This window comes from Pyrus communis, chromosome 15, assembly GCF_041283825.1.
Source record: "Pyrus communis isolate YQ-2024b chromosome 15, ASM4128382v1, whole genome shotgun sequence".
NCBI classification, from domain to species: domain Eukaryota; kingdom Viridiplantae; phylum Streptophyta; class Magnoliopsida; order Rosales; family Rosaceae; genus Pyrus; species Pyrus communis.
The window spans coordinates 31,271,291-31,286,775 of NC_142579.1; the positions used below are offsets into that span (position 1 = coordinate 31,271,291).

General features: G+C 36.2%; 2 protein-coding genes across 2 annotated transcripts; both read left to right on the forward strand.

Annotated features, from left to right (window-relative positions):
• The first annotated feature begins 2,786 nt into the window (after positions 1–2,786).
• Positions 2,787–7,385, forward strand: LOC137742554 (palmitoyl-acyl carrier protein thioesterase, chloroplastic). Its single transcript, XM_068482459.2, has 7 exons — positions 2,787–3,254; positions 4,231–4,760; positions 4,934–5,067; positions 5,816–5,929; positions 6,083–6,254; positions 6,356–6,424; positions 6,611–7,385. The coding sequence occupies exons 2-7, from the start codon at positions 4,272–4,274 to the stop codon at positions 6,878–6,880; spliced, it is 1,248 nt and encodes a 415-aa protein (XP_068338560.1). The 5' UTR covers positions 2,787–3,254; positions 4,231–4,271; the 3' UTR covers positions 6,881–7,385.
• A 4,114-nt stretch (positions 7,386–11,499) lies between these two features.
• On the forward strand, positions 11,500–13,894 carry LOC137732729 (auxin-induced protein IAA4). Its single transcript, XM_068472016.2, has 5 exons — positions 11,500–11,948; positions 12,165–12,361; positions 12,852–12,972; positions 13,529–13,590; positions 13,673–13,894. Exons 1-5 carry the CDS (start codon positions 11,674–11,676, stop codon positions 13,696–13,698), a joined length of 681 nt encoding a protein of 226 aa, XP_068328117.2. The 5' UTR covers positions 11,500–11,673; the 3' UTR covers positions 13,699–13,894.
• Positions 13,895–15,485: the final 1,591 nt, after the last annotated feature.

The following is a 15,485-nucleotide window of genomic DNA, read 5'->3' on the forward strand; positions in this document are numbered from 1 at the left end:
TGTTTCATGCTCTCAGCTCTCTTGGTTTTGCAAATTCACAATCTGATTCGTCTCTCTTTGTTCAAACTCAGCCCTCTCTGGTTATAGTCCTTGTGTATGTAGATGACATTCTTGTGACTGGTCCAAATGCTTCTCATTGTCAGGCCTTCATTCACAAATTGAGCAGTTTATTTCTTGTCAAGGATTTAGGTCCTCTTCATTTTTTCCTCGGGTTAGAAGTTCACAGAACCTCCAGTGGCTTATTTTTGTCTCAAGGCAAGTATGCTCTTGATTTACTTGTTAAAACAAATATGGATGGCTGCAAACCATGTTCTACTCCTCTTGGCTCAGTTAAATTGGATCACACTGGTTCTTTACTACCCAATCCCAAGGAGTACAGATCTATTGTAGGTGCCCTTCAGTATCTTACTTGGACACGACCAGATATCTCGTTGCTGTAAACCAAGTCTGCCAATTTCTCCATTGTCCGCGCGAACCTCACCTTCAAGCCGTCAAACACATCTTGCGATTTCTCCAAGGTTCTATTACTCAAGGTCTGTGGTTCAAGCCCGGTCCCTTACATCTTACAGCCTATTCGGATGCAGATTGGGCTGGCTGCCCCTTTGACAGACGATCAACCAGTGGTTATTGCGTGTATCTTGGTCCCAATCTGATTAGTTGGAGTGCCAAGAAGCAACACACTGTTGCTAGATCGTCGACAGAGGCTGAATATAGGTCCCTTGCTCACACAGCTGCCGAATTGACCTGGATCTGTAAACTTTTACAGGATGTCCTTTTTCCTCTCAGGCAGGTTCCTAAACTCTGGTGTGATAATGTTTCTGCCATTTCTCTGGCTTCTAATCCAGTTTTCCATGCTTGCACAAAGCATGTGGAACTTGACTATCATTACATTCGCGAACTTGTTTTAGCAAATCTGATTCAGGTTCTTCATATTAGTACCCATCATCAGATTGCTGACATTCATACCAAGGCCCTGTCTAAGGCCCGATTCAAGCTACTGCAGTTCAAGCTTTCTCTCGGTGATCCTCCGCTTAGCTTGAGGGAGGGTAAAGGGACACCTCATCATTAGATATTTTTATGTTTTCACAGCTGTAATTTGGTTGTAACTAATCTCTGTTATTAGATGCTAATCTAGTGGTCATTAGTCACTAAGTTTATTTAGCAAAGTGTATATATACTCAGTTGTAATTTCTTCTTCATTAAGAAAACAGAAATACAGAAAGTATTCTTTCTATCTAATACATCAACTTTTTTCAACAATACACATATTTTAAATTGAAGTTTATAGATAGGATGACAAAATAAAATAAAAAGGTAATGTGGTTGGGTTAAGGGGATGGCTGATGGAGGATGGCCGATGGAAGAATTAAAATGGTCTACTTTTTGAACTAAACTGGTTTATGAAGACCTCAAATAACATGACACATATAATCATATCACAAGTCAAAACCATGTTTATATATATGTACACACACACACACATACATATTTCAGAGTGAATGTTATTCCTTTGGTCTATAACATTTTCGAGGCACGTTTGGTAGGCTCGATGAGATTGGACCTTACGGATAGTGTTGGATTGACATAAACTTGTATGACATCACTTGTAACTCACGTATAAGAATAAGTTAGATAACTTACTCTATTGTGAATTCATAACTCATCATGTTCAGTCATGTCCATCTCACATTTTGACATAACAAACAATGGATTAGACTTAAGTCCATTTTAATTGATCACAACATTTCTCATTCAGCACACCAAACAAGGAGGTCAAGGGCAAATTGAGGAGGCAATTCAAGTGTTAATTTAGTAAACAATTGATGGTTGAGCTACTACCATCAATTTCGGAGATGGATATCATGGATGTAGTGTTCAAATTTGACATCGACCTAATACGTAGTTCAACCAATATATAATCCAAAATACAAATTCTGAGTTTTTTTTTTTTTTTTTTAAATAAAAAATATTATACTACAAGGCTATGATGATGATCATGTTCTTGTCAACTTTTGGAAGTTACAAGATGGCTGGTCATACAAGTTTAACGTTGTTCTACTGTGAAAGGATGGCTATCGTTTCAAATTATGAATTCGAGGGGAGGGACCAAATTGCTCTTTTTACACCCTTGAAAAAAAGACATGTTACAAATTTTGAACAAAAGTGATGGTGATATTAAACTACTCAATAATATGTGTTAGTGCTATTAACACATCATTTTTTTACTTCTCATATATTATTGTTAAATTTTGTCCATTGATCTTCTTCATATCATTTAATCTGATGGTCGAAAATTAAGAAAGATGTGTAAGATAAAATAGGTGTATAGATAGCAACACCTAATGCATCCGTTATTTCCTATACGATTATTGTAAAAGTGAAGCATTTCAAAAAGTAATAAGAGAATTGCTATTGTTATCCTTCACGAAGATGTTATTTATCTAAGTTTCAAATGCGAGAGTGAAAATGCCATTTTAAGACATTAATGTTTGTTTGGCCTTATAAGTAATATTTTACTTTCAATTTATCTTATCTATAAAAGAAATTTGTACTTTAAATGCATAGCAAGGATACCACGAGTATATCATCAAGAGTTTATTTTATCCTTATAAGTCTGACGTTCACATAAAACCTCACCATAACGGAAATTCGTGCAATTTGGTAAACTTAAGAGGTGGCTCTCAACCCAACAATATTAATGTTGGCCCCCCCAAATAACAGTGACACAACAATTATTATGAACCAAAAACGAACTCAACAATAATTGTTGGCAAATTAATAAATTCGATTAACAAAAACAAAAGTAAAAAACCAAAAAAGGGTGGGAGGGAGGGGCAAAGACGTAAATAAAAAGGAGAAAATTAGTGTTGTTGGGGGAAGAAGCTTGGAAGTTGAACTGGCATGAGGCGGGATTAATCAGAGCCAGGTGGATACTATATATTAAAGTCCCTCGCTGGAAGCCAGTTCCCCACCACCCACAAAACCGCTGGCCCTAAAATCCCCCTCCTCTCTCTCTCTCTCTCTCTACACTTTCTCTCTCAAAAGCTAAAAGAAACGCCACCACCGCCAACGAAGGAGAATCGGAAACCCTAGAAATTACGCTGAAATAGAGGTTTCGACGATCCGGAATGACGCAATTGCCCTTCCCTGTGCTCTAGATTCGAGTTTGTTTGGTTGAAGTGAGGGCAGAAGGAGGTCCAGAAAGCCTTTCAATTTTTTCCGGAGGCGTCTGTTTGGTTGCCGAGACAGTTGAGGTAAGACAGAATGAATGAATGTGGGTGTTGTTTGTTGCTGCGTTTATTTCTGTTTTTCGTTTGGTTTGAGGGGGAGGTGTTATCTCCGGCCGTTAAAAACGGAGATCTACATGAAATGTTTTGAAATTTTGATTATTTTTCTTTTCGTTTCTGCATTTTCTCGGCAACCAAACAGACAAGGAAGAAAATTTGTTTGCTTGAAGAAACGAAGTGGAAAAATGGTTCTATTTTCGTGTTGTGAAACATTTGTATGGCATATGAAATGTTTGTGTCATTTCTCACTGGATGTGTGTTGATGCAAAAGCTCAGATCTGCCTTGATTTTCTCTGCATATATTCCGAAAGTCTTCAATTTTGTGGGCATTAGCTGTATCAATCATTGTGTTTTCTAAATTATATTTTTTGGAGACGGATTAATTTCTGATTAAGTTTTATAATTTGAGCTACTTATCCTCTTTTTTTTCTCCATAAGTTTAGGTTAATTTTTCGTGTTTTCGTTTTGGGTAATACTCAATCATTGATGATTGAAACGTATGCTGAAAATTTAATTGCTAATATCTTATGCGGTTAGAATATTTTTTATTTTTCGTTCCTTGGTTTTTCGGTTCCGTAAGGGAGAATATGTTTTTCAAATTGTGAATGTGGAGTCTTTTTTAAGTTTCTGAATTGGGTTGTCTTCTAGACTGCTTTTCCCTAACAAACAAACCAAAAATGGATAAGTGCACAGCACAAATTCTTTTGTATTTTTCGTTGCATTCTGGAAACAGAATCAGGTGATGTTTTTGGCCTAATTTGTCAAGGAAGGAAATTGTTCTCAGTTTTTGTTGTAATTACGTTAACTTCGGTGTTCTTGTGTCGATGGTGTTCTGCAGTGCAGTAGTAACATGCTGGCATTCTGAGCGTATTTCTGAAGATTTCATTATTTTTGTATTCCCTTGTGAAATTACATTGACAAATTTCGAATTTTACTGTTACAGTGCTCTGATCGGTGACTCTTTGCTCTGATCCAATTGTCATCATGGTTGCCACTGCCGCTACTTCGTCATTCTTTCCGGTTTCTTCTCCCAACTCAGGCTCTAGCACCAAGAACGCCAAGCTTGGGTCGGCCAATTTAGGACTCAAATCGAAATCTGCATCGGGTGGTTTGCAGGTAAAGGTAAATGCTCAAGCCCCTCCAAAGATAAATGGAACTAGCGTTGGTTTGGCAACTGTGGAAAGTGGGAAGCATGGGGATGACATCTCATCCCCTCCTGCACGGACTTTCATTAACCAATTACCTGACTGGAGTGTGCTCCTTGCTGCTATTACCACAATCTTCTTGGCTGCAGAGAAGCAATGGACGATGCTTGATTGGAAACCCAAGCGGCCTGACATGCTCATTGACCCATTTGGTCTAGGACGAATTGTTCAGGATGGTCTTGTCTTTCGCCAGAACTTCTCAATTAGATCATATGAAATAGGTGCTGATCGTACGGCTTCAATAGAGACGTTAATGAATCATTTACAGGTTTTTGACAAATTCAATTTCTCTGTTTATAGTTTTTGACAAATTCTTCAGTTTGTAGCTAGAGAGATTAAAGCACAAAATGCATGTTCTGTGACTGGTTTCATGTTCTCGAGGTTGAGTGCATTTTTTCTTGACTGGCTTTGTCATTAACTACTTTTCTTTTCGGGCTGCAGGAAACAGCACTTAATCATGTTAAGACTGCTGGGCTTCTGGGAGATGGCTTTGGTTCAACTCCAGAGATGACTGTAAGAAACCTGATATGGGTGGTAACGAAAATGCAGGTTGTGGTAGACCGCTATCCTACTTGGTAAGTCAAAACATCACACATGCATTTTGCTCTTCTACCAGATATGTCATTCAAGTTTTATTTTTCCTGGTCACTTGTTCATTTATGGATTTTGACTTTAATAACTAAACAATATTTTGGAATTTTTATTGGTGCTGCCTTGCTATTATGTATTGTATGAATTCTATACAATTTTAAGATTAGCTTGAATAGCGGTGGGGACACTTCAAAGGTTACTATTCAATTTGATATTCGTAAAAAGCACAAGCACGCTGTTGATGCATTATTAATTTATAACATTAATTCAAAATGTTATTAGTAGATATGTGGAGCTAATTTTTATTAATATTCTTCTTTTCTCTTCACTGGGCATTCAACGTCTGAATGCTACCTATTTTCTCTTGTCTTTGTATGTTGTAATGATTTTTGGCACAAAGATTTTGATTATGAGCCTGTTGATGTATTCATATCCATTTGCATTCCGATTCTGGCGAGTTGATTTTTGGTTTTAGAAGAGGAAGATGCTAGAGGCAGAAGCTAACTATTCAAATTCCCAATACAAGAATGAGTGTTAAAGTATCGACGATTTTGGGAACATAATTAAGTTGCACTAATCCACCATTTCTATGCCCAACTAGGTTAAATTGACAAGTTGTATACCATCTGTTTTAGCAGATGACTATATTTATCCTTGAATGGGAGAATTTGTTATTTCATTAATTTGATTGGAATATCATGGTTATAGACTCAAATAGTTTCTTTCTTGCAGGGGTGACATTGTTCAAGTTGACACTTGGGTTAGTGCCTCTGGGAAGAATGGAATGCGTCGTGATTGGATAATCCAGGATTTGAAAACTGGCCAAATTCTAACAAGAGCCTCCAGGTAATTGTTATGCCTTTTCCTTAGTTACAGTTAGATCTAAGAAGTGTTTTCTATATTATTTAACAATTTAGCGCTCTTTCACAATTAAATGGTGTTTTAAAGAGTAACTGACTGGGATTGGTACGGCCGTTGTTTTCGCCGTTGCTTTTGCAGTGTGTGGGTGATGATGAATAAAGTGACGAGGAGATTATCAAAGATGCCTGATGAAGTTCGAGGTGAAATAGAGTCTTTTTTTATGAATTCTCCTCCTATTGTGGAGGAAGATGGCAGGAAACTGCCAAAACTTGACGACAAAAGAGCGGACTTTGTTCGCTCTGGTTTAACTGTAAGTCTATCATCTTTGCACTGAATTCTAATGCGTTTCTTTTAGCTGCTTACTCACTATGAAGGATTTTCTTTTTATGTTCTTTTCCCCTCTATTTGCAGCCAAGGTGGAGTGATTTAGATGTCAATCAGCACGTTAATAATGTGAAGTACATTGGCTGGATCCTCGAGGTAGACTTCTGTCTGTGAATTTTTTTTCTTTTCATTAGTTGAAGTTGTACCAGTAGGTTTGCAGATTCTGAGTTTAAGTTGAACTTATATACCAAGCCGGAAAGTAATTAGTCGGCGTGTTACATCGAGATTTTGGATGGATAATGATCATTTTTTTTAACTGAAAGACGATTTTGGTTGATGCAGAGTGCTCCCTTACCAATTCTGGAGAGTCATGAGCTCTCTTCTTTGACTCTGGAGTATAGGAGGGAGTGTGGGAGGGACAGTGTGCTTCAGTCGCTGACTGCAGTCTCAGGTGCTGATATCGGCAACCTGGGAAGTAATGGCGGGGTGGAGTGCCAGCACATGCTTCGACTCGAGGAGGGGGCCGAGATTGTGAGGGGAAGGACTGAGTGGAAGCCCAAATACGCCAACAATCTTGGGATTGTGGGTCATCTTCCAGGGGAAAGTGCATAGCAAAACATTGGGTTCGTTGTGGCTGGGACTACATCAGTCCCTTCGGCCTGTGCCCATTGCTTGTGTAGAAACATGCTCATGTTTCTCGGATTTATATATGTTTCTTCATCCTATATATATTCCCTCCCATCTGTCATCTTTGGAAAAAGGATAAAAATGTAGTCCCTTTGTAATTAGCCCTTGTATACTCTTCTCTCTTTTGCTCTCTCTCTCTCTCTCTTTCTCTCTCTCTCGCTCCCCGCCCTAATAGTCTCTCTCGTCATGCTTTGCCCGGCCATGGTGGTTTTTGCCTGTAATTTAATGATTTGTGCCACTCGGAAACTTTCGCTGTGTGGGAGACTGATTCCAGGTTAATTGCCTTGGTTAAACAGGGCAAAAGACGAGAAGACTATATTTTTGTCACTTTTCTGGTTAGATATGGCAAAATTTATTCATTGGTTCACATTTAGATCGTTTAGTAGGAAGATTGGTGTCTTAATGAATAATGACCTTCTTTTGTATTGCATTCTTTGCTTCATCAATTTTTTTTTTTATTTCTCAAACTAGAAGCCCTAGCTTTTTGGTGGGAGATGATTGTCGAACACTCATTTTCTTCTTGCGTACGTTTCTGTTTGTTTGTCTCTTGATTTTTATTTGATTTATTCAATCTAAAAGTTAGAGGAAAGGGGTGGGCTGTCTGCTAGTAGTTTTTAGCTTTCAAGTTAAAAATTCAATAAAAACTACTCATTTGACTCAATAAATGGTATTACTGTTTCTAAATGACTTGGAATATTATCCTTACCGCGTCTGCAAAAAGGTGTGAAAATTAAAAGTTGCATTTTTTCAAAAAAAAAAAAAAAACCGAATCAAACCGATCTGTATCCATCCCAAAATGTCCTAGGCATCGCATATATTTATTTTTAGGATTTTTATCACAAATAGTCCTTGAAATTGACTCTCATCATCAAGATGGATCTTGAAATTGAAAATCAATCAATGTAGTCCCTGAAAATAGGTGTTATAAATCAATGTGATCCTTATGTCACAATTCTGTTAAAAATTCCGTTAAGTGCTGATGTGGCACATAAATGGGCCCCACAAGATTCACGAGTTTTTATCACAAATGGTCCCTGAAATTAACACACACCATCAAAATGATCTCTGAAATTGAAAATCGATGAATGTAGTCCTTGAAAATAAATGTCGCAAATCAGTATAATCTTTCTGCCACAATGAAATTTTTTTTCTTATAGTAGGGCCTACTCTGAAGAGAAATCCATTCCATAAATTTTCAAAAGCACAAGGCTTCACCAAGGTCTAAGAGGGGGTTTGGAAATAGTTTAAACCCACAATAGATGCACCTCGGTTATAACCTTATTATCATAACACAAACGTCACTGTTCTTTGAGTCATCAGACCACTAGGGAAGCGCCGAACAAGCTCTCCAAGATTAAGGTTGTGAGGATGTTGATCGCCTAAATGTTAACGGTTATATTCCAGAAGTCGTTATTAATCAGCCAAGCTGTCATCAAGGGTGATGTTGATCTAGGTTCAATTTGGTGAAGTGTGTCGAAGTGTGTAAAGATGGGTGTATTGAGATATATTTTTTTGGAGAATGGACAATGAAGGAGGTAGAGGAATGTGGACTGAGATCAGAGGTGACTGCATGACATTTTTAGGTTGACAACTTTTTATTAACTATTAAATTATTAAACCTATTTGTAAATTTTTTTTTTCAAATTTACTTAGACTTGTTTGACCTATTTATGTGTCACACCAACACATAACAGAGTTTTGATAGAATATTGATGGAATGACTACATTGATTTAGGAGACTGACTTGCGAGACTACATTGATCGATTTTCAATTTTAGGGACCATTTTAATGTCGCGGGTCAATTTCATGGACCATTTTGATGTCGCGGGTCAATTTCAAGGACCATTTGTGAGAAAAATGACTTATAAGATCCATTTATGTGCCACATTAGCACTTAACAGAATTTTTATCTAAATTGTGACAGAAGAACCACTTTGATTTGTGACACCTATTTTTAGAGATTGCATTGATTAATTTTCAATTTCAGGGACCATCTTGATGATGAGGCTCAATTTCAAAGACTATTTGTGATAAAAACTCTTATTTTTATTGATCTTTTCAGCTGGAAAATGAATAAATTGAAAAGTACTTCACATTTGGGCTGAAAGATGAATAGTGAAAGTGAGGTTATTGGGTTGGGTATTCTATCTAAGTTGTGGCCGAGACTTTCTCCAATGGGCCTCTTATGAAACTTCAAATTGGTGTTTGATTAAAGTCCATATTACAATGAAAAAAAACACTATTAATCCCAAATTAAGATGCTATTATTAAAAACCAAAGAGGTAAAAACACATACTTAATGGCTGTGTTTTGTTCTTAATACAACTCATGCATGTACAATTGCACATGAATAGGTTGAAAGCTCAAAACCCAGCATGTGACCCTCACATGATTAGGCACCAATCCCCAATTGCTTCATTGAAACCAAGTACATTGATTATATAGATTATAACATAACATCACATTCATTATAGTTAGAATCGGATAGTTTGACGAAGTTCATGACGCTGGGATTTGGAGTAGAGGACGAGGAGAAAGATGGAGAAAGAGGCCATGACGAACAAAAGATAGATGAACAATGACTAAGAAATTATGAATAGTTAATATTATTTGTCACTTAGTATTACAGTCTAGTATTATTTCTCTTCATTCTTCACTGGTAAGTGAGAGATCTTAGGTTTGATTATCGTCAAAGGCGAATTTAAACTACATTATTGTTAGCCTATTGTGAGGCTAAGCACACCTCTCTCCCCTTAGTGTAGATTATATCGATTGTAAAAAAATTATATATATATATATATATATATATATTTAACACATTAATTATGCATCAAAACCAAGCATGCAAATGCTCTCACTTCCCACTATTCTTATACATGAAGTGGTCCAATATTCAGTTCATGGTATCCTTTGAGTATGGCTCAAACGGTTTAACTAAATGCCTCTAAAAGGCCGAGGCAGGGTAGGGAGTCAAGACCAATTTGTAAAAGTAGTGTGCGAACTTCATCTTACTTTAAAGAAGAAAAATTTTCTGAATCCACCGCTATGAATTAGATGATTGATATTTAATCCTTTGAATCTCATCAATATTTTATATAGTGAAGTTTTTGCATTAAACAAGGGTTTAAGTAAATGTTTAATTAAATATTAACTGGATTAAGAAAAAGAAAGAAGATTAACAACTAATGTAAAGTCAAAGCTGGTTGTGTAAATCTGCGTGCTGGTTTCGCAATTTAGCATATTCATTTTCCTTTTCGCGGCTGCCACTTGTTGAATTTGGATTCCACGAATCGGAAGGCAACACGTAGTCGACATTCCAACACTTTGCCACATGCTTGTCGACTTATTGCACCCTTTAATTTGGGAACTTGAAATTGAAACACTTTAGCGGGTGGATGAGTCATCTTCCATGCTTTCCCCACGGTTTTAAAATTTTATTTACACTTTGAGGGTTGAGTTTATGGATCCAAGTTGATTAACGGTTATAAACCGGCTAATTAATTACTTTGTTATCATTATAATTTTCTCGACTTCTAAACCATCTTTCTTTTGACAAGATACTCACATATTGTATGGGCTTTTTCTGAGAGAGGATGTGAAAACGGCTGTATATATGTTTTGTTGTTTTTAGAACATATATATTATAAGTCGTGTTCAAATTTTAAAGGAGGCAAAGGTGTTGGTTTAGAACAGTTAGCGTAAATAATGTATCAGCTTCTTGGATTCAAGTTTCTTCTTTTAATATTTGAAACGATACAATTGGATCGTTCATTTAAACTTAATGAAAACGAGTTTATGATGTGGTAGATAACATGAACCACCACATCAACTGTGATATAAGTTGGTATATAAATGTGATATATAAAAGATATGATATATCTAATAATATCTTGTACTCAATAAATATTGGTTTCGCTCAAGTATTCCGTAAGTTTGGCAAGATCCCAAGAAGAGTTAAAACCTCTAATTCATATGATTTTATGTATTGAACTTACATTTCGTCTAGTTACATATTTCTCCGAATGTTTGAGGTCTCAAATTCAAATACCTTTCCCTAGAGAAATACTATGATTCTATGAATCAAAATCTAGTGATATACCGTACCATATCTACTAAAATAAAAACAAGAGGATTAGGATTGCTAATTGGAGGATCCTAATGAATTATATATGTCTGCACAACAATTAGCATGAATAATACTTAGAATATGACTATGTAATATTGCTGTTTTACTCAAATTATAACACATGTCTTTATAATATATAGAAGAATACACCATGTAACTTAGCGTTTATATTGCCTACAAGATTTTGTAACTTATCTTTATATTGCCTACAAAATTTTCTCCAAGTAGGTACTATCGATGATGTGAAATTTCCCCATATAACCATACCAAGAAATAGACAGGCTAAGCAATATGGTAAATTTAGTAATCATGTAGAGTGACAGAAACAGAATCCGATTGGATGTACCGACAGCCGGCACAAACTTTTAAGCTGCGCGCTACTGTCAAGCCTTGCATGTCAACCGCAAGCAGTGCTCCCGCACCAGACCCCACGTGGCCTCTCCTTATTCGCCACCCCTCGTGGCCTCTCCTTTTTCGCCACCCCTCGTGCCATTGAATTTTTCTACCTCCGCCTCCCCTCCTGTTCTCAATATATTTAACAGCAAAGCAAACAACCTGCACACGTTCGCACAGTGCTGGCCGGCCGGAAAGATGATGTCAGCAAATGAAAGCATGGAGTTTAAGGACACTGAGCTTACCTTAGGGTTACCTGGTACGACGTCAGATTACAACCATCCTCGTGTCTTTGGAGCGTTCAACTTCAAGATAAGTATTACTAATAGCAGCTCGGTGAAACGTGGTTTCATGGATACCGTTGATCAGATTAGCCTGCAGAAAAGCTCTACCGCCAGCGAGCCACGTGGCAGCTCATCATCTAGTACCAGTAGTTCTACAACTACTTCCGTCATCAAAGCCGCAGCTGCAAAGTTAAGATTTTGTTTTTAACTTGTATATGTTGTTTCGCACATGCGGTAGTTCAAACGTGTGATATCAAATCGTTCAGTTTTTAAATTGTACTTCGAGAATTATATATCCATGTCAAAATTTGACTAAATCATAACTACTTGTTTAGCCGTTTGATTATCGACATTTTCATTTCAGCTTTATCTGACGAACTGCGTATTTGGGGTTCTGATATTCAGAGCAAGAATAGCTGGGTGGCCGCCGGTAAGATCGATGAGACAGAAGTCGTTGGTGGTGGTGGAAAGCAGCAGAAAGTATGTAAAAGTGAGCGCAGATGGAGCTCCTTATCTACGTAAACTCGACTTGGAGATGTACAAAAGTTATCAAGAGCTATTGAGAGCCTTAGAGCAAATGTTCCCTTCCTTAACCATAAGCGGTCAGTGTTATATAGAGTTATGCTTTTTAGCCAAAATGGTCCCATTGGCATAATTTTTTATTTTGTTCCATGACAACGAAAAATGATAGAAATTGTTCTTGAGTTTGTTGACTGTCAACCATTTTGGTCATTTCGTGAAAAATCTGTCAATATAATCATTAAGTGGAGGGCTTAGTTTGACAAAAACACTCTTAAAAATGTGGTCACTTGACCATTTAACGAGGATATTGACAGATTTTTCACAGAATGACCAAAATGATTTAAGGTAGACAAACTCAGGGACCACTCCTATCGATTTTCATTGTTGGGGACCTAAGTGGGAAGTTATGCCAATCTTAAAGATCCTTTTAGCTAAAAAGCCTAGTTAGTTATAATTAAGCTAAACTCTAGCTAGCGCTTGTTAATTAACGAGTTGTTATACCAATATAAATTTGTGATACAAGAACTAATTTATGAATACACGGTGTAATTAATCTTGATAATATTTAAGGTAAGTGTATCGAGGATGGCAATGAGGTTATGAAACCTGCAGTGAAAGGAATGGATCAATATATGTTGACAAATGAAGACAAGGATGGAGACTGGATGTTAGTTGGAGACGTCCCTTGGAAGTAAGTTAATTACTACAGTACTGTAGTTACATATATATGCATGTAGTGAAAATGTTGTCACATATATGCAAAAACATTTCATAAAATTAATACTAATTCGTGTTTAGATATATATATATGTAGCAAGCTAATTGGAGTACTATGTGCATGTTAAACTCCAAGGTTATATATAGTTGGGTTGACAACTCAAAATTAAGTGTTGTCGAGAGTAACCCAATTTCAAGAAAGAAAAAAAAAATATCCCACGGAACCTCTAAAAAGAACATTAGTGGAGTTTGATTAGTAGGACGATCATATGATAAACTGTAAATTCAAATATAACCTGGTCGATGTTCCGCCAACTATGTTAGTCAAGATTTAACACCGTTGCCTAAATTAACGTAGAGATGATTCGGGTGACTAGGGTTTGGTCTATTTCTTTGTTCATCGTAGTTTTTTTGTTCTTGGGATTTATGTTTAGTTATGCTATTGCTTTCATGTGCCTTGCCCAACCCTAAACCTATAACCATACTTTCTTCACTGTTTTTTTTTTTTTCTTGTTTCCAATTAATTGCAGGATGTTTATAGAATCATGCAAGCGTATTCGGTTAATGAAAAGTTCAGATGCTGTTGGGATAGGTAATCACTATTAATTTCCTTCATTTTATTATTTATTTCTTTAAAAGGTAGTCGTATAATATTTGATGTAATTATTTTGCAGCTCCGAGGGCTCCGATACCTTCCTGACCATGAATACAAATAGTACTGGTCATCATGTACACATAAATGGGGTCCCTATTTCCTTGTCAAAACCATTTCAGTCGGAAAAATAAGAGAGAAGTTAACCTGACTGCACCTTTTTTTTTTTAACCTTTTTCTGCTTTTAGCCTTATGTTTTTCAGTGGATCTTTGATTTTAACTACAGCTGCACCGGTAAAAGTAACTCTGCCCTATTACTTTTGCTGCAAATTGATCCTTTGGTTAGTAATAATAGCTCCCTATTTTATGGCAGAAATGCGCACTAGCTTTTGTTTTTTCCGAAGAGATTCTCACATGATCTCTTCCACCAAAATCATCAGATCAAATGATCTGAACGTTTAAAATTTTATTCAACAGCCTAACTGTTTTAACCTTTTAAAAGCTATAATGAGATCCGAAGAGGATCTCTTCTTTTGTTTTTTGACAACATCATCGTGTCATGGATAAGTACATGTGCGAAATCACAAGTCATGTGTAATTTGTTGTTAAATTCCCCCAAATCAATACCTTCATCTAAAACTATATAACATTTTCGAACTTGAATACAGAAAAGATGGGCAATGATATGAATAATTGCTGTAACTCACATCTTTCACTCTAATTACCCTTTATTTGGTGTAGTTAGAATATCAGTGTGATACTCTCTTTACATGTATATTCGAATCCTTCGATCGTAGATTAGATTAATCAAAATACAACTCGAATAAAAGAAACATTGTACACATCACAATATGACCTTTATAATATTAAAAATAAATCATCGCGTATAAGGAGCCAAAATGTATTTACGTTGTTAGAATGCCATCTTTTACAAAATTCTGCAAAGAAAGTTCAGTATAAGGGATAAGATCGAAGTTATTGGAAAACAAACTTATTGTTACTTGAATCATTTGGTCTTCTTTGCTTCTCCAAAGCCAAATAAGCAAACTCCGACCTTTTAATTTTGTTTTATGTTTGTTTAATATACATGATTATGCTTACCAACTAATTAATGGGCAGCCTATGGGAGTAGAAAAAGGATTGGCACTATATTTTGTCATCTAGTTATCATGTCGATCCCATCATTTGTCTTGGGGAACAATTGAACAAATCAACCTTTAGTTACATTCGCCAACATGCATTATGATTTTTTATCTTTTCTTTTTCAAAATAACCTCCTACGAAATTGAAGAAGTAAAGAACTTATAGCTTAGTTGGTTAATAAAATTTTGAGAGTTTAATGAAAAGCCCATGGTACTGTTCACTTTAACGAAAAACCATATTTTTACACTAAAAAATCAATCCTGGTACTATTCACTTTACCATTTATTTTGTCATTATCATTAAAACTCAAAGTTTTCAAGCCATTTTCATTAGTTTTCCTTAAAATTTATTATTGGCATTGAAGATTAGGGGTTGAACTCTCCCCTCTTACGATATCGCTTTATAAAAGTCGAGTTACCTAAATAACCCAACTAAGTTAGGGTATATGCAACATGTTGGAGAATTAGACGATGCCTCGCCAAATTATACATAGGATAGCAATATAACGGTATCTCAAGTTTAATAACACATGTTTGCACTTAATCTATGCACTACTACATTTAACAGTTTTCCTGACAAACAACATTTAGTCACACAAATAGAATTTCCGTCGCAATAATAATAAGGCGATGAAATCTTCGTCATGCACAAGTCCTCACACAAAGGTCATGAAAACAAACCTTAAGCGACGAAAAAATAAACTTATTTGCACAACAAACTAGGCTTCGTCTCACTAATTGTATTGGAACAAA